Source organism: Chiloscyllium plagiosum, unplaced genomic scaffold (genome assembly GCF_037043375.1).
Source record: "Chiloscyllium plagiosum isolate Xiang-an unplaced genomic scaffold, Cpla_swu_hap1 HiC_scaffold_15, whole genome shotgun sequence".
Classification (NCBI taxonomy): Eukaryota; Metazoa; Chordata; class Chondrichthyes; order Orectolobiformes; family Hemiscylliidae; genus Chiloscyllium; species Chiloscyllium plagiosum.
This window is the reverse complement of record NW_028270153.1, coordinates 21,630,080-21,653,792: the sequence shown is the minus strand read 5'-3', so window position 1 is coordinate 21,653,792 and position 23,713 is coordinate 21,630,080. Positions and strand designations below refer to the sequence as shown.

At 38.6% G+C, this 23,713-nt stretch overlaps 2 protein-coding genes across 2 annotated transcripts in view; one reads left to right on the top strand and one right to left on the bottom strand.

Moving 5' to 3' along the window:
• lama5 (laminin, alpha 5) overlaps positions 1-6,432 on the top strand; it is a 320,328-nt gene extending 313,896 nt beyond the window's left edge. Inside the window, exons 75-80 of the mRNA XM_087994598.1 lie at positions 2,354-2,506; positions 2,857-3,016; positions 3,443-3,573; positions 4,933-5,026; positions 5,447-5,566; positions 6,004-6,432. Coding sequence (XP_087850724.1) covers positions 2,354-2,506; positions 2,857-3,016; positions 3,443-3,573; positions 4,933-5,026; positions 5,447-5,566; positions 6,004-6,152 — 807 coding nt within the window. The 3' untranslated portion in view covers positions 6,153-6,432. The remainder of the gene's footprint in view (positions 1-2,353; positions 2,507-2,856; positions 3,017-3,442; positions 3,574-4,932; positions 5,027-5,446; positions 5,567-6,003) is intronic.
• A 664-nt stretch (positions 6,433-7,096) lies between these two features.
• Positions 7,097-23,713, bottom strand: part of adrm1 (ADRM1 26S proteasome ubiquitin receptor) — a 35,988-nt gene continuing 19,371 nt past the window's right edge. Inside the window, exons 2-9 of the mRNA XM_043710637.2 lie at positions 17,923-18,039; positions 16,190-16,316; positions 14,272-14,358; positions 12,386-12,470; positions 11,188-11,519; positions 9,741-9,901; positions 8,762-8,864; positions 7,097-7,370 (exon numbers count right to left, since the gene is read on the bottom strand). Coding sequence (XP_043566572.1) covers positions 7,243-7,370; positions 8,762-8,864; positions 9,741-9,901; positions 11,188-11,519; positions 12,386-12,470; positions 14,272-14,358; positions 16,190-16,316; positions 17,923-18,039 — 1,140 coding nt within the window. The 3' untranslated portion in view covers positions 7,097-7,242. The remainder of the gene's footprint in view (positions 7,371-8,761; positions 8,865-9,740; positions 9,902-11,187; positions 11,520-12,385; positions 12,471-14,271; positions 14,359-16,189; positions 16,317-17,922; positions 18,040-23,713) is intronic.

The following is a 23,713-nucleotide window of genomic DNA, read 5'->3' as shown; positions in this document are numbered from 1 at the left end:
TTGTAGAGAATCCTAAAGATTCACATCCTTCCTGAATGAAGAAATTTCTCCTTGTCTCAGTGCTAAAAAGTTGATTACTTACTTTGAGGCCGTTACCCTGTTTGTTTCCATTGGTCAGGGAATCTAAAAAATCTCTTGGCATCTGCCAAATCAAGCCACCTTCAGAATCCTGTATGCTTCAATGAGCTCAGCATTCATTCATCTAAACACCATAGAAAGGATCAGAAACTTCATTACACTGTCACAAAACTATTATGTATTATGAATTAAGTTAAAGAAATTCTAAACAATCTTTCAGATTTGAGATTAAAAGTATTTGGGAATACAAACTTGTTTATAGGATTCCTGAGGGTATATATAACATGCTGTATAAGGATATCATAGTCTTGTTTCAGGTCAAGTATCTTAAACTGATGCAGCACTTTGGTATATTGGTGATTAACAGCATGAGGCTCTAATCGAGAAAGATTGTACCTTCATTGCAGTTTATCTTAAATGTTTAAGAAATAAATGTTGCAACTGATTGTGATTAGAAATTTCAATGATAAGCTATTTTATTTAAACACCTGCTTTTAGTGGAAACTACAGATCTTTTGTAAATTGTGAATGAAGTTTAAACATTGATACTGAAATCATATCTACACAACTGCAGCGTAGTAAGATGCAAACACAGTCCATAGTTTCCAATTTGATAGTCTTCTGATAGTTGTCTGTTATGATACCTAAGTTCTATCCACTGAAATATCATGATGGCTGATAACCTTCAGCTCCACAAAGCTTCTCCAACAGTGGATGAAGCATGCATTTGAGTTCTTCATCGACAGAGATGGCTTTGTATTGGGGAATAACCTACAAAAGGAAGAAAGATAGCTTTGAAGAAAGAATGGTAGGGCAATTTACAATGTAAACGAATCTTATGATTAGAGACCCAAATAAAATGCTTGGATTTGAGCTGCAACATTTGGCTTTTTTTTGACGGACTCGTACATAAAGCAGTAATGCTTGAAGGACAACCCTGTCCTCATTTTAAAAGAGCTGAAGGGTTCTTCATGTCTGTACCAGGAACAGGAAATGAAAGTCTGAGACTCATTATTTGACACTTAATCTTCATTCTGTGTATTTATTTTAGCTAAAAGCAGTAAATGGCTTAAAAACTTGACTGTTTAGCAGCCATTTTGCAATCATTTAACAGCTTCCTAAGTATGTGACAGACAGGAAGTGCATACACTTTGGAAGGTGGACATGTACTTCCAGCCACACTGGTTAAGGAACAGGGTCATCATGCAGTGCTGTCTATGCTCAGGAAGAACCACACTGCAGCCAGCAAATATAGGGTACTTTTACCTGGAGGAAGCGAGCTTCCGCCTACTCCATACTTAAAGCTTCATGGTCACTTCAGGTAGCTAAAAACATGTGGCCAAACCTGTTTACATTGATGTTTTAGTGCACATTTACTTGAATCATAATCAGCTTTAAACAGAGGCTTACATGTCTGAATAAATGTATATACAAATTAGAAACAAGTCAGCCACTTGGTTCTCAAGCCTGCTCCACCACTCAGTAAGATGGGAACGGAACTGATTACTCCTCAAGCCTGCCTAGTACTAATAACCTTTCAGCTTGTTGCTAATGAGGATTCCACCTACCTCTGCCTTAATACTCTTTGCCTCAACCATCTTTTGAGAGACAGTGACACGTTTCTCTATTCTAGTCATAGCGATACAGACCCTTCAGTCCAACCTGTCCATGCCGACCAGATATCCCAACCCAATCTAGTCCCACCTGCCAGCACCTGGCCCATATCCCTCCAAACCCTTCCTATTCATATACCCATCCAAATGCTTCTTAAAAGTTGCAATTGCACCAGCCTCCACCACTTCCTCTGGCAGCTCATTCCATACACGTACCACCCTCTGTGAAAACGTTGCCCTGTAGGTCTCTTTTACATCTTTCCCCTCTCACCCTAAACCTATGCCCTCTAGTTGTGGACTCCCTGACCCCAGGGAAACGACTTTGCCTATTTACTCAATCGATGCCCCTTTATGATTTTGTGAACCTCTATAAGGTCACCCCTCAGCCTCCGATGCTCCAGGGAAAACAGCCCCAGCCTGTTCAGCCTCTCCCAAATCCTCCAACCCCGGCAACATCCTTGTAAATCTTTTCTGAACTCTTTCAAGTTTCACAACATCTTTCCGATAGGAAGGAGACCAGAATTGCACGCAATATTCTAGCAGTGGCCTAACCCACGTCCTGTACAGCCGCAACATGACCTCCCAACTCCTGTACTCAATACATAGATTTGTTTTTCATTGCATCAGAATTTGGTCGCAGTGATGAATTGTATCATTTCTAGGTATTTTTCAGTAGAGACAGAAATCAAGGGCAGTTGGTGATAGATGGTCTCCGAGTGCAAAGCAGCACAATTTTGGTCACAGCTTCGTTAGATGTCAGACCTCCATTCTATGTGGGTGCAGTACCAAAAGGAAAAGCAAGAAGGATTGCTCAGGTAAATAAAATATTGTCTAACTTGATTGCAGATATATTTGTAATCCTTTGAGCATGATGCAGAAGGTACAGACAGGCCAAAGGCTGGTGTGACTGGAAGCAAGTTTGAAATTGGAACAGGATAGTAGATCTCACCACATGATGTTCTTCTGTTTTGTATCTGATTCTTCTTGAACTCAGATGGAACAATAGATGAAAACACAGCTTTTTTGTGTCACACCATGCCTCTATTATCTGTTGATTACTTGCCTAATTGTTCCACCATCCCAAAATCCTTAAATAAACACAACATAGATGTGGTGATTAGTTTTGATCATTGATTAAAGTTGAAGCCTGTTTTTATTTCTACAGGGAATTCCTGCTGCCAAGTTCAATGGTTGTATCCGAAAATTCCAACTAGATGGAAAGGTTATGGATCCTCCTTCACGTACTTATGATGTGGCACCATGTTTTGAGCGAAATTTGGAAACAGGAACATTTTTCTCAGTTGCGGATGGCTATTTAATTATAGGTAGTTAAAAACCTAATTTGCGTCTCAAGTGGCTGGCTAATATGAAGTAATGATTTTGTTTTAACAAACTAAAATGATTCAGCCTTCTATTTGAATTACTGTTTCATTTTGTCTTCTTGCTTTGATTAACCATTGCTTCAGTTCTCATTATAACCTGTATCTGAATTCTCACTCTCCCCTCAGTCTATTCAGGGTTGTAAAGTCTTTTTTATATCATGCTGAATTCACAATTATTCACGTATGATGGACAGTGTCAGTTATAACAACAGTTAATGTATGTTTTGCCCTCTGACTATATCTTAATTCTTCTGAAGAGCTTATGACATGTTCCAGCAAGATTCACTAATTGGGAGGGGGAACCAATCTTCCATATGTACTGATACATATTTTCAGTTCTAATTGTCTGTTGACATTATTTTCTTTCAGACGAGTCTTTCATTGTTGGTAAAGATTATGAGCTGATGCTTGAAGTACGGCCCAGGAGTTTGTCAGGTGTACTTTGCCATGTTGGGAGAAAACGAAGCCTTTACTTAAGTTTGTATGTTGAAAATGGAAAGGTAACTTTTTTCTTTCATTTTGAGGCTGGGAGTAATTCTTTAAACAAAAGTTCACTGTTCAGAACAACCCAAGCACATCAACAAAATTTAAAGCACAGGTGCAGAAGATGAGGTTTTACTTAGCTCAATTATGATGCTCTAGGAAAAGCAAATCTGGAAATGTAACCCATCATATTCAAACAAAATGAAATTGCTTTCATGAACAGTGAATTGCTGAATTATCTCATTCATCATCAATCATCATCATCATCATCACAGACAAGACAATGATGCCATAGACCTTAAATAACTTGATGCAGTATTCTAACAATTGTATTAATGATACTTGTGACACACTTCCTTTAATATCAGTCAGTACTCAAAAGTTCACTATTGGCACACATTTTTATTGATTTATGAAAAATGTTCATACTTACTTTTAATACTTGCAAAGGCACAGTCTGTTAAGGGTTCAGAGTATTTTACACAGAATTGAAAGTGAGGAGAAACCACTACCAAGATTTTATAGATCCTTTGAAAATCATAAAATGGTTACAGCACAGAGCATTCAGCCATCGTATTTGTGCTTGTTTTATGAAAGTCTGATTCCTACCCTTTTCCTACCCTTATCACACTGGTTCTTTTCCAATAACGTGCTGTTTCTTTAAAAGATCGATTGAATCTGCCTCCACAACACACTAAAGCAATGCACTCTAGATCCTAACCACAAGCTACAAGAAAACTTGTCACCTTTGGTTCTTTTGCCATTCACCTTAAGTTTACGTTCATGTCCCTTGTGCCATTGGGAACAGTTTCCAACATTTACTCTGTCGAGACCCTTCATAGTTTGGAAAATCTCTATCAAAATTCCCCTCTAATTTCTCTTCTATAAAGAGAACATTCCAGCTTCTCCAATCTAGCCACAAAACCTAAATCCCTCATCCCATTCTCATTAATCATTTTCATCCTCTCGAATGATTACATGCATCTTCAAACACAGTGAAGTAGTTTACGTGGAGCGGGGAAGAATTTAGTAAGTGAACTAACAAAATGTCTTAAGATGTTTTTGAAGAATGTGAAAGATGTAGCATTATCATGACCAATATCTTCCTAAACCCAGGACATGAATGGAATAGAGAGGTTGAGAGGCTTTCTGCAGGAAATTCTGCTAATTCTGGCAAACACGGGCTTTGCAGGCACTGTGCTGCTTCTATCTGTTACCCAAGAGTTTAACTCTGCAACTTTGGATCCTTAAATGAACACAGTCGAAGACTAAGCTTCTCTTTGTAATCAAGTGTTGTGCCGAATGTGCTGAATGAAGTGTATGTTATGTGCTGGGTTTCTATTGTCCTGCAGTGACTTTGTATCTTTTTTTTTAAGGTTATAGTGCAGTTAAATAATGGAGCTGGGGAATTCTCTGTGTCAGTCATTCCACAACAGTCTCTCTGTGATGGACAGTGGCATCATATTGCAGGTAAGCATTAAGTGCAAATGTAAGCACAAGTCGGTCATCAGATGGGCAGGGAGTATCACATTCTGATGGGTTAGGCCAGCGCTGAGACTGTTCCATTCTACCTCTCGTAATTTCTATAGGATGACAACCTTCCTACTGGGCCCTAAATACATTGTCAGAACATTTCCTGAGGTTTGTAGAGCGGGGGGAAGATGGACCACTTATGCCCCTTTGCAAGTGAGGCAGAAGGAAGCATAAATAAATACATAATCCCCGACTTTTGAGGAGTTATGTTTTTCTTAACTACTAGTTGTGGGTTGGATTCAGACTTGGATCAGAGATGTAGTAATGGTTTGCCAACCAACTCTATACTGTGAATTTATTTTAATGTATCTAAGGGTGTATTTGTATTAATCAGATTTGTTTCCTTTCTATAACTAGTTATTAAAAGGAAGAATGTGATACAACTTGATGTGGACACTGACAGTAAGCACACAGTAGGGCCATTACACAGTCCTCGTACCAATTCCAAAGAAATACTGTATCTGGGAGGTGTACCAGGTGAGTTCTATTAGATGTATTACATGGAACAATTACATGTCTTAGTAGTGGAGTATCTTTGTATTATATATGAGGAATTCCCTGCAGCCAGTTTGCTATCTTAGTGAATATAATTGTTTCAAAGCTTTGATATCTCATTCCCTGAGAACTGTACTAGAAGATATTTATGTAACTCATGTGAAGGCCAGCTGCAGCTCAGTTGCAATATAGTGGTGAAATTGCCCAGCACTTACCTTTTGTAGACCTTGATTGAAAGTATTTAAAGCAGAGTATACACAGTGCATAACTTCATGATATTCCATGTGCCTGTTCCAGGCTAAACTGATTAATTCTAAATATAGTTAAGGCAGATATAACCCAAAGTCAGGTTAATAGTAAACAATATAAAGAAAGATTTTTGAAACACTTACACATGTACTTAAATTTTTTTATTCCAGAGACAGTGCAAATGTCAATGTTGTCTTCGATACGTTACTCATTTGTTGGCTGTGTAAAGAACGTATTAATTAATCAGAAGCCTGTACAATTGAATCGACCAGGATCCATCTATGGTGGTGTTAGCACCAGTGGTTGTCCACTATTGTAAATAGGAAAAAAGTCAAAGAACACTTTACCAGGGCTGTTGATTTCTGATCCACTTATGCACTTAAATATTTGTACTGTATTTCAGAATCTTGCTGTGGATTTTTATAAATTTAAGCTATTTTAATGGACTTTTTATTTGGTATTTTGGGAGGAAAAATTTATCCTGTGACACTGGTTTTACATTATCTTGTAATTAAGATCCCTAATTCACATTTGTAGCACTGATTGTGCAAAACACTGGTACAAGATTTGAATGAAAATAAAACTTGTATTGATTCTTATGTGTTTCTTCTCCATTGATCCAGTGTAACTTGTATAATAAAAAGTCACAATTAAGAGAGAGAAAACATTTCCAGGGGCTTCATGCTTAACCCAGTGAAAACTTTTAAAAAGCAGCAGCTGAATGACTATTTGGAAAGTTTTTTCTTTGGAAGCACTTGCTAAAATTACAGGTTTAATCACATTAATTAGTGCTTTAAAGCATTGGAACTCCAAACACATGTATGCAACTTCAACATGTTAGCAAATGCAGCAAAGTTAACTTTTCACGAATTAACTCCTGAAAGTAATTGAAGTTTGTGACAGTTACAGGACACATGATAAAACAAATTAATATACCAGCATAATGGTTAACTGCTGTTGAGATGCACATCTTTTTTATTAAAGAAAATTAAAACTAAAAGGAAAATGTGGAACTCCAGTAAAACACCACCTTCCTCTGGTTGGGGATATGTTGTGCACTAAAAATTGAATTTGAGAACAAAGGTTAGGGGGTTATTTGTAAGGTGATAGAGTGAGAATGTATGTTGTTAGTATGGAGTTCTGAATAAACAGCAGGCACAGACACAAGGCTGTCTTAAGAATTACCACCCAGAAAAGTTAGGAAGCAATTACACACCTGGTTCAAACCTTTAAGATTGGAAAAAACTGAAATGCACAAAGCCCTCTTGCTCTAAAATGATCCTTTAATATTGCTTAGTTTCCAGAGATAAGAGAAGGCAAATGCATAACTTCACTAATCTTAAATGGAGTTCACTATCTGTTAGGTCAACATCTTTATAAACATTTAAGAAAAATGTAGAGTAATAATTTCAGTCCAAACTCATATCTTCCTCTTCATCCTTTTTGTCCTTTGACTCACTATCTCCTTCCTTGTCATCAAGTTTTGTCTTTGAGGATGTTGAATTGTGTTGCATTGCTTTGGCAAATCCTTCCACATCTATTGGGGGGTGGGGTAAGAGAAATATACAAAAACCAGTCATTATATTTGGTCTAAATCATGTTACTCTTAATTTTGAAAAGATTCAAAAGAAAGGTATGAAGTTGAGAAGAACATTAAGATCAATAAATCAAAATAGAAGATCCTAGATTTCAAATTGGTTACATTACTGGAGCTTCACTATATTTAAACTTGCCCCATAAAACATAACTGAGAATCCTGCATTAGTATGAGTTGTGATCATTGCAGCTTCATGGCCCCTTTAAAGTGTTTTTTTAAATTAGTGAGCATGGTCTAACTGCTTTGTCATCAAGGCCCGAACAATCAATGGGGAGACAGGCACTAATTTACTTAGTATGGTTTAAACAGTTCAACCAAACTCCTTTGCTCTTAGGTCTCCTACAGCTTCCAATAATCACAGGTCAAGGATAATAATTTTCAAGTACGAAAAATCTGTTCACAGTGCCGGCTGGGGAAAGGGATGTATGAGACACATTAAACTAATGTCTTTAGTTTAAAAAATAGGTTGTTCTATCAATAATTAATACTTCAGCACTGGCAGTGCTAAACTTCTACTCGGAAAATGGACACCTGATGGAAACCTTACACCAGGTTCAACCTAGGTCTCAAAGGCATTGCACCATTATACAATGTCCCTTAACCTTTTTCTTACAGATTTTACTAAACAAAGGCACATTTTTCATGAAGTTTTGTAATTCAAAGTATAGTCATAACATTGTATAAAACAGATCCACCTTCTAGCACTGGGTGGATTTGATGTCCAAGGATGAAGCGTATGGCATTTCTGTGAAGGGGTCTCCAATTGATACCCAATTGATTTCTCACGTCCAAGTTACTTCAGGGGAGGGAGGCTGAAAAAGCAACCTTCCTGCCCAGGATCCAAGGGCTTCAGAGTAACATCAGTCTTCAACCAGCAGGGGTCACAATGTTTCTTTTGCCAGGAAAATTTCCTCCATAGACAGGACTGGTGGCCTGTTGTGGATGGGAAGCCCCTCTTTCTCATACTTTATATCCATCAGGAATGGAGGAAACTGGTTGAAGGCTCCCATACATGCCCATCAACATCACCCAGGGCAACCTGGTCTGTAATCATGAACTCTCCCCACTCCCCTGTTCCTGGTGTGACCATGGTGGAAACTACACTGGCTGGCTGGCCAGCAGCTGGAGAATGGAAATTGATGAAGCAAGTGTCCCATTAAAGCTCATCAGACCTCTTGGAAATGGCCAGAGTTGAGTCACCAATATAACAAACCTGAAGTGACCTTCATTTGTGGAGTTTGAGACTATTAAGCACATATTGTAATGGAATCACGTAGAAGTATATTATCTCTGCAACTTTGGACCTAATCATAAATATGAAAGGCACTTACCTCCTTTTCCAGCTGCTTCTACAGCCTCTGCTGGCAAACCAAACTGACTCATTAATGGACCTAACTGTCCCGAAGCCAGGGCTGCACTGAACATGCTCATGGCCTAAAGAAATACATTTTTAGACAAACAGTTAAAATATTACTACCTTCACAAAGTATTAGCAACTACATATTTGAAACATAATCCTCTGAAGATCAGCTAAACTATGAAGTTAGTTCTAGTACTGGAAAAATACATTCTTCGATTTAACTTTAAATGTCAACTTTGTTCTCAAGTACTACATAAACATGGCTATTTTTCTAAAACGACTCATCTGTAACAATGATAAAACTTCATCTCAAAAAAATTATTGCTCAACTTAGAAATCATTGCAGCTGTTTAGAGCCAATACTATATTATATCCTAGACACTTGCCTAACATGAGATACACCTTCAACATTACTGGTGATGACAGTGTTTTATTTTGGTTGCACATATTTGGGTTTATTCAACTTTCAATCTCAAATTAAAATTACACGCAGTGAACCAATGCAACTCAACCACTAGACATTGTAAATTTACTAGGGTAGAGTGCAAATTTGTAAGAAACCATACTAATACCTATAGATACACAACTAAATCTCCAATGTGTAATGAATTATCGGGAATTAAAATCAACTTAATTAGAATAAATTCAAGATTGCTTGAGGGGTGAAGCACACTCAATTTGCCTTTGAAACATATCCATTTACCTTTGGCAGATGCATGCTGAGGAATATTTTGCACTTGGATCACTGGCATTAAAGAATTCTTAAATAGGCATTTTGAAATGGATTGAGTAAGGATGAGTGTCTAGCCTAACTAGAACATGTTTAGGGTTGCGCAATTTAGATTGAAGGACAATAAAACAGGAATTCAAATCTACTTTAGCATTCAGGATAATTAACTGCAGAAAATTTTAAATCTGCATAGGTTTGAACAAGTTAAGAAAATGCACACCTGTTGAAACTGAGGAGATGTTAATGTATTCTGAATTTCTTCTGCAGGCTGAGGCAGCGACTCTCCTGTTGGAAGGTATGGTAATAATCGCTCCTGAACCTCTGAATTTGCCAGAATAGGAGCCATGATTTCTGGTGTCAATACACTGGATAAATCCACAGCTAGAAAAATAAATCACAATTGATTGCCCTCTGCAATTCAATGTTGTGCAAGTATCTGAGTGCAAGAACAAAATTTCCAGTGCAACAGGACTTGGAAAAATGTTGAGGCACCGAGTTGAGGTGCAAAAACAAGCTTGACCACTAGAAACTTTTAAAAAAAAAGGACAATATTTGCCACTGTTTCAGTTCATACTTTCCTTTCTTCAGCTCTCCACTTTACAATTTTAGCCACACAGTTTCTGAAGCACATTCTCAAGTAATGTCAACATCCATAAAGATATCAGACAGTTACAAAGGAAAAGAAAACACTGCACGCTAAGAAATTCCTCTGCTCTAGGTAATCAGAATAATGCAGGACTTGTCACTATCAACACCTTTTGTAAGAACACTGGTATTTTCATGTTTATCACATTAATGCATAATTATTCCCATGGTAATGCAAGTTCATTCAGAGGCAGCTAGGGGCCATCACCTTGCCAATTATCAAATACTGCCGGTTCGAGTAACATTTAAGCAAGTCTGTTTGAAAAATAGAGTGTATAAAACCAGTCAAAGTGCTGTTAGAAGGCAATTCAGGATTCCTTAAGAATACAATGCAAGGAAATTATAGAAAACCTTTGGAAAACCAGGTTTCAGCCTCAGCTCACATTCCACTGTGGTAATCACAGTTCAGGAAGAATTTCAAGATCCAAAAAAAGAATTACTGGAATGGTTCCAAAAGGAAAACAACTTTAGTGGAGAAGTTTTGAAGCTGAGAACGCCAAGATAATCTGGTAGCAGCATTCAAAGCCATGAAAGAGATTTCATACATGAAGTATTATGAATGGCTTCCAGTGGAAGAATCATGATCAAATGGGAATGATTTGGAGGTCAAGGAAAAGAAAAACAAAGACTATAAAGAATTCCCTTTAAGAAAACAAAGTCTTGCAATATGAAGCTGTCCGATCAGGTAATGGAAACAGATTCAGTAGTAGTTTTCAGTTACCTGATAAATATACTTAAAGGGAATGAAATCTACAGGTACATGGGAATCAAAAAGATGAGGACCAGTTGGATAACACCATCAAAAGGTATGATGGACTAAAAGTCCCCCTTATAATTCTCCAGTCTCTCAAACGATGATTGAGTGGTCTGGAAGTGGTACGTATTATGACCATTTTAAAAATTATTAATCGAATGCATACATACTTCAAACCAATTACAAATACATGACTCAAATCCTACTTGTGACTGCCAAAGGTTTTATCTGCTACATGTTCTGAAGATCGTTAAAGCTAGTTTCTTACCTTGCTGTCCTGTCCCTTCTGCTGCAGCAGGAACAGTCATGCTAGCCAAGATACTCTGCAAGTCACGCAGCTGAATGGGTTGAGTTGGACTTGTTGCAGACCCAGATGCTGTAACAGATGGAGATGCAGATGCAGATGCAGATGCAGATGCAGAACCTGCGTTTGATGCTGCTGGTGTTGTAAGACCTGCTGCTGCCACTGCCGGCACAGTCGTGGATGCTACAGTGGGGGCTGGTACTGGTGTTGTTGCAGCAGCAACAGAAGGCACTGAAGTCATGCGAACTGCTGAAGCTGTAGAGGATGGAGTGATGGCTGCGGACTGGCTTCGGGAGCTGTATGCAAAGAAAAGCTCCATTAAAGAAAGGATTAAATTACTTATTTTGCCAAACTGAAGAGTAGCACTCAGGAGGAAGGAAAGAAAAAGGGGTACAAGCAATTACTTGGTCCAGTTTTATCCAAATACACTTTCACTGCAGTGACCACTGATTGACTGCATCACACCACAAGCTATCTTTATGTCCAAACTAGAAACAGATCATTGCCTGCTTTTTTATTATTAAATTTGCAGCATTACAGTTCAACTACTGCTAGAGAATATTACGAACACAGACTCAAGATGGCCTTTTGGCTTGCCAAACCCTGCCAGCTTAGAGGAGAATTTACCCAATCCTACTCCCTCACTTGATTCCTGTAAAATTTCTTTTAAAGTAGCCCAATAACTTTATTTTATTCAAGCATCTGTAAAATTTCTTTAAGATAATTTATTGCTTCTGTTTCCATCAGTTCAGTTGGCAACAAATTCCAGGTCATTCCCACATGCTGCACAAAAAAGGTTCTTACTCCGCAACGTTTGCTGAAATCAAAATTAGCTGAAATAAACAGCTAATGGGAACATTTTTTTCTTGTTTACCTTATAAAAAGGTAGTCATAACTTAGTATACCTAACACTTTTGTTCTAAAAGAGATTCACCCCAGCTTTTCCAAACTAACTCTTTAACCAAAATCCCATCACTGGAATTATTAAGGTATCTTTTCTGCACCCTCTCAGAGACACTCACATTGTTCTAAAAGTGTGGTAATCAGACCTGGATACAATGATACACCCAGCACTTAGTAGACAAACTCAGAACTACTGTCCTGGAAGAAGATAGTCTTTAGTGGCAGGACATAATACATACATTAAGATATTGTTTCTTACCTTGAAGAACTACCAGCAGCTGTTGGGCCTCCACTGCCAAGCAAGCCAGCAAGACCAGCAGGGCCTGCTAAAGCTCCCAGACTACCTGTAAAGAAAAATGACAAAGACTTGCAGTACTAGTTATTTTAATTTAAAAGAAAAAGGGGCTGGGTGCGCACACAAGTTCAGAATGCCACAAACTTTATTGAATTTGCATTAAAAGATATGTTTCCTTGATGTACACAATTTTCAGGGAGGAGAAGCTTTAACTACTAAGTAAAAAGAAAGATTTAGTGTCAGTAAGAGTACGTAGTCATAATGTAAATTTATGTAACAATCTTAATTTGGGAGCAAGACTGCAGTTTGCTCTTAATTGCTTTAGCCTGACTTTAATTTTCTTTGGCAATAATAGTCTGAATTCTGTGAAGCTGATAGTTTTCTCAACACAGGATTGGAGAAATAGCAGGGAGCCCGGTCAGTCAAATGGAGGGGTGAGGAGAGAAAGATAAAGATAAATTCGTGCCCTTGAGGTATTTAAGAGGTCAGCATCAGATTTCCCACATAACCGAGTTTCCAGGTGGCAGTGTGCCTGCTCAGCAAGAGTTCCTGGTCAAAGGTTGATACCTACACATCACTGAAAGGCTGGCATGTGGCAGCACAATGCACATCACAGGACCAGGGACTGTAAATCCAAGGTGGCATCCATGGACAGGGGTGTGTGTGTGTGTGTGTGTGTGTGTGTGTGTGTGTGTGTGTGCGCGCGCGCGCACGCATGTGTAAGAGCAGGAGGCATCTTTTTGGTGACCCCTATTCTTTCCAATGGCAGCAGGTTCTGTGACTAGGAATTGAGTGCCTCCAAAATGTATGGGAAAGTACAAGGCCAGAATAAATTGTGTTGGCCTCAGGCACAATGGGTGTCAATAAACGCATTCAGCCTAAGTGATATCCTGCCAATGAGGGTTCAAGAATCCTGAGTTCATATCTGCTACCCTCAAACTTAAATGGGAGGATCTCTACAAGTAATGGACCAACATAAGGCCTCTCTGACAAATGACACTCACCCATTATATTGTATGAGGAAAACATTATTTGTACTAGTTCACTTGTAAAATTAAAACTGTAAAAGAGTTTCAAATGAGGAAAATGGGCTTTAAACATGTGCACACAAAACGTTAACATTTTCTTGTTGCTGAAAATATTAGCATCACTAGTTACAGTTTCATGTAAAATAAATTTAACAGCACATTATTTCCTTTTCTAAGTACGCTGCTCTCATTTGGCAATATTCATCCTCAAGGCTAACGTTATCAGACGTTGTCTAGTTATACAGCTAACTGTAAAGCTGCATGTTTTACAGCAGATGGGACTGCAGGAAAAAAGCAAGGAATGCAGGGAAAAAAAAGACTTGTACAAATCAGAAAGCTCTGGTATAAACAAAAACAAATCGCTGGAGAAACTTAGCAGGTCTAGTAGCATCTGTGGAAAGAAAACAATTAACATTGAGTCCAGCAATTTGTTTTTCTACGTTTCAGATTTCCAGCACCCACAGTTTTTGTTTAATTTTAGAGAAATCTGTTGACCAACTGGCTGAGCAAAGATTTTATAAAAGTTCTTAAGAACCAAACTGGACTATTAGGATCTTTCCCCTTTTAAGTCTCCATGCTACTTATTTGATTTTCCATGTGGCTGCACGGCCCAGCTCAGGCAAACGTACACGCCAATGTCCCCTCATTACGATGCCAAAAAAGTAGAATGCCTCCTTATCTGTTGCTTTCTCTAGTTGTGAGAAACTATTAGCCCCATTGAAAACAAAATTATTTTTCCTTCCAGTAAAGATAGAAGGAATTGTTTTGTAGATAGGCTGCTTTATGTCACAAATTTATTTATAAAATGCAATTAATATTTACCAAGTCCACCTAAACCGGTTGCTCCCATCAGCTGCATCAGCTGGTTATGACTCATGTTACCCAAAAGACTTTGCAATCCACTTTCTCCTGGAATAAAGAGATGAATGACAAATCAGAGGAGTCTGTGTTTGGCTCCTCTTCTTATTTACTATACACACATGATTTAGACTTAGATAAAATATCAAAATTTGGAGAAATAAGATGACTGTAGGAGGTATAGCTAGAGTGTGGGCAGATGGATGGCAAGTGTAGTTCAAATGGATGGAAATGTAAAGTAATACATTTGGGAATAACTTTTTCATGGATCACAGAAGTGAAGCTTTGATGTGGAAATGCACAGTTGATCAATAGGTGGTACTGCTGTTAGGCACAGCTATCATAACAGCAAACTGATTATTTAGTTTGGATTCAGGAGGCATACAAAAGTAAGTGGCAATGCTGCCTAAGCCCTTAGAAAACATCAGCTGAAGTATGGCCTACATTAAGGAAGAACTATAAAAGCACTGGAAAAGTTGCAGCTACAAACTAACTTTGGAACGCTAGACCATTCACATTCTTCAAATCAGTTATTTGTCAAGAGACTCAAGACCTCAGGGCTTTCTTTAACAGAGCAGAGATGTTATAGAACAGCTTGGTGAGGTCTATATTATTTATATCGTAAAGAGTGATTAGTTTTACAATTTAGAGATGATAATAAAAGGATAAAAATTTTAAATACCCAAAATTGAATAGTGGCAGCTAGGAGGAAAACAATAAAGTTTTCCACAATCTAAACAATCAAATTAATGCTGAATTAGTTTTGCTTGGAAATAATAAATTAAAATATGGTGTGGAGAATTGGCAAAAGAATAGGATTAGACATGGTAATCATATTTTCAACACATACGCATGAACCACCAAAAGAATGAAAAAGCACAGAAACAACTTATTCAAGCAAGTAAACAATTTGTTTCTGTGCAAGCACAAGCAAACTTTTAGTTTGTTTTGCACATTACTGCACAAGGCTTGCTGAAAAACTGGAGTTTTTTTTAAATAGTCCCAAATTTGGCAAAACCCCTCAAAAGAAAAATTATAACGAGTACCACGTAAATTCAATTTAAAACCACATGAGCAGCACAACACCGCTCTTAATGAATGTTTTTTTTTAAAAAAGAAAAACAAAATGGTTGCAAGTAGGCTATAGAAATTGGCTATTACTCTATATCTCTAACAACATTTTGCACATTAATCACAATTCATATTAAATAAAAATATGCAAGGAATAGCAAGAAACAAAAAACATTAGTAGGTAATATATCTTCAACAAAAAATGAAAGCAAACAAACATTCTGGATTCCTTAGTGACCTAGCTTCTCAGACAAGTAATTGAGCCAAATAAACCCAGAGGTTTTGTGATAATCTGATCTCAACCATTGCTGGAATGGATACTCAATTCACTTGGGTCAGTGTTCATGGGTCAGAAAAGGAAGTCTCCGGTCCTGATCGCCAAACGTAACACCTTGATGCTTGCTGATCGAAGACACAAAGATCAGCAGCAACCATGCCCAAACTATGAAATAGCTTGCTGGTCTCTGCTACCAAGGAGCACAATTAAATGACTGCCACAATGCAAAGGTACTGAACATAATCTGTAGAACAAATCCCTGGAAGGAAGACCTTCAAGTGAGTTGGCAGTGATTACTCTAGGTCATTACAAACTAGAATAAAAATACCTGTTAGTTTTTGTTTCTGATCAATAGATTTCTACAAACTGATTACATTGAGAGAGAAGGTGAGACTATGGGATTGAGGTACATAATAAACAATGATCTAGTGTGGCAGAGAAAAGGGTGAGGGTTGATAAGCTTACCCCTGCCTTGCTGTTTGTGTTAATATTATGGTTACATTAAGTTCAAATTCTAACAAACTAATGGGATACCTCCAAGTGCGGCTAGCTCATGACCCCCACTGCTGCTACCACCACCCAAAGCACCAGGCATTGGTGGATTGTTTAGATATTCATTCACTTTTCGGCAGAACTCTTCATCTTTATCAGATTTGGGCTCCTGCAGATTTAAACACAACAGTTAGAGATTACAAACTAGTCTAAAATCAATCAACCACGGGTCCAAGCTGTCTTGAGATCTGCAAAAGGAGAAGACAAAGATTTAAAAAAAGTATTAATTTCAATTAAAAATTCACCAAAAACAAAAATGCACAAGGATACAACATTGTAAATGCTGCATATTAATTATCATCTTGGTTTGCTCAGATATAACCAACACCTCATTTTAATTTATTCTAAGTTTTCTCATTAAAATAAAGGGAGATTGAATCATTCATATTTCATTCCCAATGTCAGTACTGTTCTTTCCTGGAGAGATAGCAGGGACCATCAAGCTGCAGCTCACAGGCTACGTGCAGTCTAAACCTCTAATCTAATCCTGGAACACTAGACTATTCAATCCTAGTTATCCCTTCAAATCAATGGCTTTTCCTGTTTAAAACACTAAAGTAGCGATGGGAATCTCAGCTTTACATTCAATGCCTGATGTGCCAAGTATTTCTAGAATTTCCTGTTTTTAAAATTTCAGATATCCAACATCAGCAGTATTTTGCTTTTACGTATTCATTGTACATGGATTTAAACTTTACAGGTGACCTGACATTCCATGGTAACTATATTACCAAGACAAATAGGACACACTTTCTGCAAGTGTCTGAGCAAAATAAAATACCTCTATTTTCACAAGACTCAAGAGTCATAGACCATATAGCCTGTCAAGCCTGCTCTGCTATTCAAGAGAGTCATGGTCATTCTTGTGCACACCTCATTCTCTCAAATCCAAGACAGCTGTCTACCATATTCAACACTGGAGCAACCATAACCCTCTGGAGAAGAGAATTTTAAAGATTTCATATCTGAACTGAGCAATTTCTCCTCTTTTCACTCCTACCTTGAGATTATGAACCTACGTACTTGACCAGAAGAAACAAACAAACATTCTCAATAACTATCGTAAGAATGGGATTCAGAATCTTGTACATTGCAATGAAATTTCTCATTTTAGAAGAATGAAAGACACATACTCAATTTACTCATCAATTGAAGTTAATTGACCAAAGGTCAATGCCCTAATCCCAGATACCAAATTAAGTGAACAGTGCTGCTTCTAATGTAAATATATTATTTCTGAAATGTGGAGGCCAAAACTGTAAACAGGATTGCAGCTATGCTTTCAAATAACCCTATACAATTGAAGCAAGACTCAGTTATGATTGTAATTCTCAGGCAATAATAAAAAAAAATCCAAACTAAATTAGTTAGTCTTTGGTGCAGCTGTAACTATAATGCCTAGGTATTAAGATAAAAATTATTTAACTTGGCAGGATCCTCCACGATCAGAAATTTAGGGTCAGTGAACTGATACAAATAATCCAACAGTAAACAACCAAACTATGTTCTCAGTTACATGATCACTTCAGGAAGTATCCATACATTGGTTTAAAAATCCGAAAGTATTTGGAGAAAGTCAAATGACTGAAATGAGAAAAAAAAGTCAATAGGGAACAACTAGCTTTCTTCACTTGCAGTTGCATAAATACCTTAATTATAAAAAAATGAGCACAGTAAAACTTTTTTTTGAAAAAGCTGCAGCTTTTAATTCTTACCTGCATCCAAAAGAAAAGACGTTTGGATCCTGACTTAAACTTCAGCACAAACACACGTCCAGTAGTACACTGGGTAACTCGCTTAAATTCACAGTCATCAGGAAAAATGATCAGGTCCTGTCAAAATACCACATTAACTCAAATGTCAAGTAAAAACACTTCTGCAGATTCTTTACTTTTACCTCTACATTTTACATTATGTTTCTAAAATATTTTACAGAGAGCATTTTGCTAATAAATGTTAAGCCATTTTAAACTCAAAAATCAAAATCATATCAGACTTTAAGTCCACCAAATCTCAATTTTGCATTTATAAACAACTTACAATTACATCATACATAGAATCTCTATGGTGCAGAAGTAACCCATTCAACCCTCCGAACAGCATCCCAAACAGATCCATCCCACCCCCAAAATCCTTCTTCCCTGTAACATTTCCAATGACTAACCCACTTAATCTCGGTAAAAACAATGACTGCAGATGCTGGAAACCAGATTCTGGATTAGTGGTGTAGGAAGAGCACAGCAGTTCAGGCAGCATCCAAGGGCTGCCTGAACTGCTGTGCTCTTCCAGCACCACTAATCCAGAACCCACTTAATCTCTCCATTCCTGAGCACTGCGGGCAACTTAGCACTGTCAATCCACCTAACCTGCACAACTTTGGACTGTGGGAGGAAACCAGAACACGAAGGAAACCCACGCAGACATAGGAAGAACATGCAAACTTCATACACAGACAGACAGCCGGCCAGGAATCGAACACTGGTCCCTGGCATTGAGGGGGAGACAAAAGAAAAACTGCAGATGCTGGAATCCCAAGTAGACAGGCAGGAAGCTGGAAGAATACAGCAAGCCAGGTAGCATGAGGTGGAGAAGTCGATGTTTCAGGTGTAACCCTTCTTCAGTACTGAAGGGTTACACCCAAAATGTCAACTTTTCCACCTCCTGTCTACCTGGCACTGTGATGTATTGTGCCACCCTACATCTCTGCCTACCAAATAACCTCACTAAAGGTGCAAACAGACCGAAATGTATACCAAAATAAAGACAATATTATATGGGGTTACCAGAACCTGTCAAATGAATGGATTGCTAGAGGGCTATGCTATTTTTTAAACCTTTTGTATGCTATTTCCTTTAGGTTTACATTCTACCTCAACCACAAAAATAGTGGTTGTCTCCCATGGCAGGTAGAATCCTTGCCCCTTTAAGAGCATTTACCTGTCCTGTATGCTGCCAGAATTAGTTTAACAGCACTCTCCATTGTATTTCTGTAATTTTAACTGATAACAGTTTTGACCAGTTTGCTATCCCTAGTCTAATCTGCGAGTTAGTCTTACAAGATCTAGAATCTTAGCAAATGTAATGATCAGGAATGATCAGTTTTAATACTTTTTTCCTAGTTATTTGCCATCATTCAAAGGCACTGAATACGTTTGGTTACACTTTCACAAGCAATGGTGGATTTCACCACCTCAAATAGATTTTGTTTTGCGCTTTACATTGCAATTAACACAGTCTCAGATGATTCAAATGTAAAACTATCATTTTCTATCCTCACCTAAATAGAATCAAAACTAATGTTCAAATAAATGTAAGCTAAGGTCAGACAGACTCAGGAGGGGCATGTTGGGATGGTCACCACTGGATGCCAATCAGAAATGCTGAAGACTTTGTAGTAACTAATTGCTAACACAATGGCATATATTTAAGAAAATACTATATGGCTCACAGCAAAGATATAGTTCAGTGAAGGATTTTAGCAAGGTCATAAGCAAACTATGGTTAACCAAGGAAGGGTGGGTCAAACTGAAAGAAAAAAATACAATGCAGTAAACATTTGTGGTAAAACAGAGAATTCAGAAAGTTTTAAAAAACTGATAGATGACCAGAAATAGGGAGGAAATAAGCTGTGCAAGCAATATCAAGACAGACAGTAAGAACACCTTTATGTATATGAAAAGCAACAAAGAAGTCAAAGTGAACATAGGCCATTTCGAGAAGGTTGGGAACTAATGGAGAACCAGGAAATGGCAGGAGTTGAATAAATACTTTGACACCTTCACAGTAGAATATATTAATGACATTCCAAAACGTCTAACTATTCATGGGTTGGGTGGAATGGGGAAGAGAGAAAGAGGAAGAGGAGAAAAAAAAATACAACAACTATCAGTAAGCAAAAGTGTTCAGAAAAATAATGGGACTGAAGGCTGATAAACCCCCTGGACCTACTGAGATGCATCTGAGTATTTCAAAAGAAAGTACCTCCAAGAATCATGGATGTACTGGTCATAATTTCCAAGGAATTCTTAAGATTCTGTAAAAAGAAGTACCAGCTAATTGGTAACTGGCAAATGTAACATGCTGATTTAAAAAGGGAAGGAATCAAAAAAGATTAAAATTTTATTGAGAACATGTTAGAGTCTATTCCAAAGAATCTAACAGCAGAGCATTCAGAAAGGCATAATATGATCAGAATTAGCATGGCCTCACAAAGGCAAAAATCATGCCCAAATTTACCAGAATATTCTAGAGTGGTCTTACACAGGATAGAAAAGGGAAACAATAGACGCAATTTATTTGGATTTTCAGAAGGTATTTGATAAGGTATCACACATTTGGCGACTTGAAAGATGCAAGTCCATGATGTGGGAGGTAAAATATTAGAATGGAAAGAGAAGAATGGCTACTAATAGAAGACAGTGTTGCAATGAGTGATACTGGGGGTTTGGTTACAAGGTCAGAGTCATGCAGCACTAAACAGTCCCTTTGGCCCAACACGTCAATGCTGACCAGGTTTCCTAAACTGAACTAGTCCCATTGCCTGCATTTGGCCCACATCCCTCTAAACCTTTCCTATTCATGAGCGTGTCTAAATGATTTCTTTTAATGTTAATTGTACCCATTTCTACCACTACTTCTAGCATATTGTTCCATATACTCACCAACTTGTGTGAATAGGTTGTCCCTTAGGTTCTTCCTTAAATTTTTAACTCAAACCTTCTTCCAGTCTCAGTAACCTGCTTGTAAATCCTTTTGTACTCTTTCCAGTTTAATAACATCCTTCCTGTAGCAGAGCAACCAGAATTATACCCAGTACTCCAACTGATTTCACTGTACTCTAAGACAACCTTTTCACCGTCCACTACACCAATTTTGGGGTCATCTGCAAACTTATTAACCAGGCCTATATTTATATAAACAATTTGGATGAGAACAAATGAACAAGTGGACCCAGCACCAATCTTTGCAGCACACCATTATTCATAGGCATTCAGTTCAACAATCCTCCATCACCCTCTGTCTTCTACCATCAAACTAATTTTGTATCCAACCAGCTGGACTTCCATGGATCCCATCTGATCTAACCTTACTAACCAGTCTACCATGTGAAACTGAAGGCCTTGCTAAAGTCCACATGGACATCTACTACTCTGCCATCATCTACTTGGTTACCTGTTCAAAAACTTTGCGACACAATTTCTCATGCTGAAAGCCACACTGACCAACCCGTCAGCTCTTGCTTTTCCAAATGTAAGTAGATCCTGTCTCTCAAACTACTCCAACAACTTACCCAACATGGACATTAAGCTCACTAATCCATAGTTTCCATCACATTTCCTCACAGCCTCTCAAATAACAGCACAACATTAGCCACCCTCCAGTCTTCTGACATCTCACCCATTGATGGTACAAATATCACTGCTCAGGTCCCTGCAATTTCTTTGCTGTCTTCTGACAATGCACTGCTATACACTTGTTCAGGTTCCAGGGATATATCTACCTTTATAGGTTTGAAGACTTCCAGCACCTCCTCTTCGGTAATGTGAACGCTATTCAAGACTTCACTATTTACTTCCCAGAGTTCCCTCAGTTCTATAACTTTCTCCACAGGAAATGCTAACAAGAAACATTTGTTTAGGATCTCACTCATAGACAACCTTATTGATCTTTAAAGTGCCCTATTCTCTCCCTGGTTACTCTTTTGCTCTTCATATACATGTACAATCTTTTTAGATTCTCCTTTACCTTATCTGCCAAAGTGCTCGCATATCCTCTTTTTGCCCTCCTGATCTCCCTCTTAAAGGTACTCCTATGCTCCCTATACTCAAGGGAGTCACTTGATCCCAGCTGACTATACCAGACATGCCTCCTCTTTTTACTTGTCCACAGCCTCAATATCTCCAGTTACCCAGTGTTTCCCCACCCCTATCAACCTTGCTCTTCACACGAATAGGAACATGCTGGCCCTAAACTCTCGTTACAGACAAACCTCGATTATCCGAGCATCCGAAGGAGATCTTGAGGTCCCGATAGAAGCATTACACCATAGACGTGTTGCCAACACTGATCACGTCTTTTGTTTACAGTGATTAAATAGGCACAGTCTCCAAATGACTGACCTGCCCTCTCTCCCCAAACTTTCCCTGGAGATCTACAGAGGGGTGTCCCTTAAACCCCCTTCCCCAGATAATCTCTCCAACATTGTCCTGTACAGGGTAAAGATGGAACCCGCCAAAACATTGCAGTAAAAGGTCGAGTGTGTGGCTGTGCACGCATGCACGCCTATTTGGAAACTTACTCCACAAAGGCAGCAGCAGCAGCCGCTGCCCTGAAGTGGGAGCGGGTGTGGACTGGGGGTGGGGGACAGTGTTGGGGGGTAGAGATGGGGTTGGAGGGCAGCAGGGTGCAGTGTTGGACAGGGCTGGGGTGCAGGCAGGGGGCAGCATTGGACAGGGTTGGGGAGCAGGCGGGGGTGGTTTTGGGGGTCGGGCGGAGTGTGGTTTTCGATGAGGTTTGGGGCAGGCGGGGGCACTGTTGGACAGGGTTGGGGGTCAGTATCGGATGGGGGGGGGGGGGCGATGTTGGATGGGGGCTGGCGTGCGGTGTGTTGCTGCCTCATCTCCTGAACGGGGAGCAAACTTAAAAAAACTCCAAAGCCCCACAGGAAAGGCATTTAATCGATTAACCGAATAATCAATTATCACCCTCCCATCTCATTCGGATAATCAAGGTTCCTCTGTAATTACCTCTCTGAGAATATGTATGAGTATAAGCAGGCAGGGAAAGAGTTAAGTTCTGGAGTTTTGTGAAACAAGAGATTCAGCTGAGCATGACTCCGATCAGATATAAACTAACAATTAACAATGGGGTGCTGGAGGCAAGGGTAATGGGTTAACAATGTGGAAAAGCACTCATTACTTACAGCCATTTAACAAGATGAGGTAGCATTCGGTATGTGAGGTCAGTTTAACAAGGTGAAAAGTATTCATTATGTGAAGCCAGTTATTCATTGCGTAACACAGATGGCTTAATCTTTACTATTGATGCTCACTGATTGTAAAACGTCACCCAAATCAATATGTATGTTGTCTTATCTGGATGCTCTTCCCTGTAAAATGACTGTATAAGTCATTGAGAAACTGCTGTTCCAGAGAAGACGTGAATTAATTTCCCTGTGTACATGGGTGATCATTCTCTCCTCCTCCAGGACCCGGAATAAAGATGGAGATAAAACGTTTTGCTTTGACTGAGGGGTGGAAAACAGGACATCTTTTGAAAACTTTCCACTTGCCAGACATCCCTTTACCTGCAAACAGTCACCCTCAATCAACTTTGGAAGGTTCCTGAAAATACCATCAAAACAGGCCTTACTTCAATTTATAACTAACTTGTGAACCAGATCTATCCTTTTTCATAATTCCATTATTTTGTAAATAGTTAAGGTCCCAAATTGTTCCCCTATAAGGACCTCAATCACTTACCCTGCTTTATTTTCTCAAGAGGAGG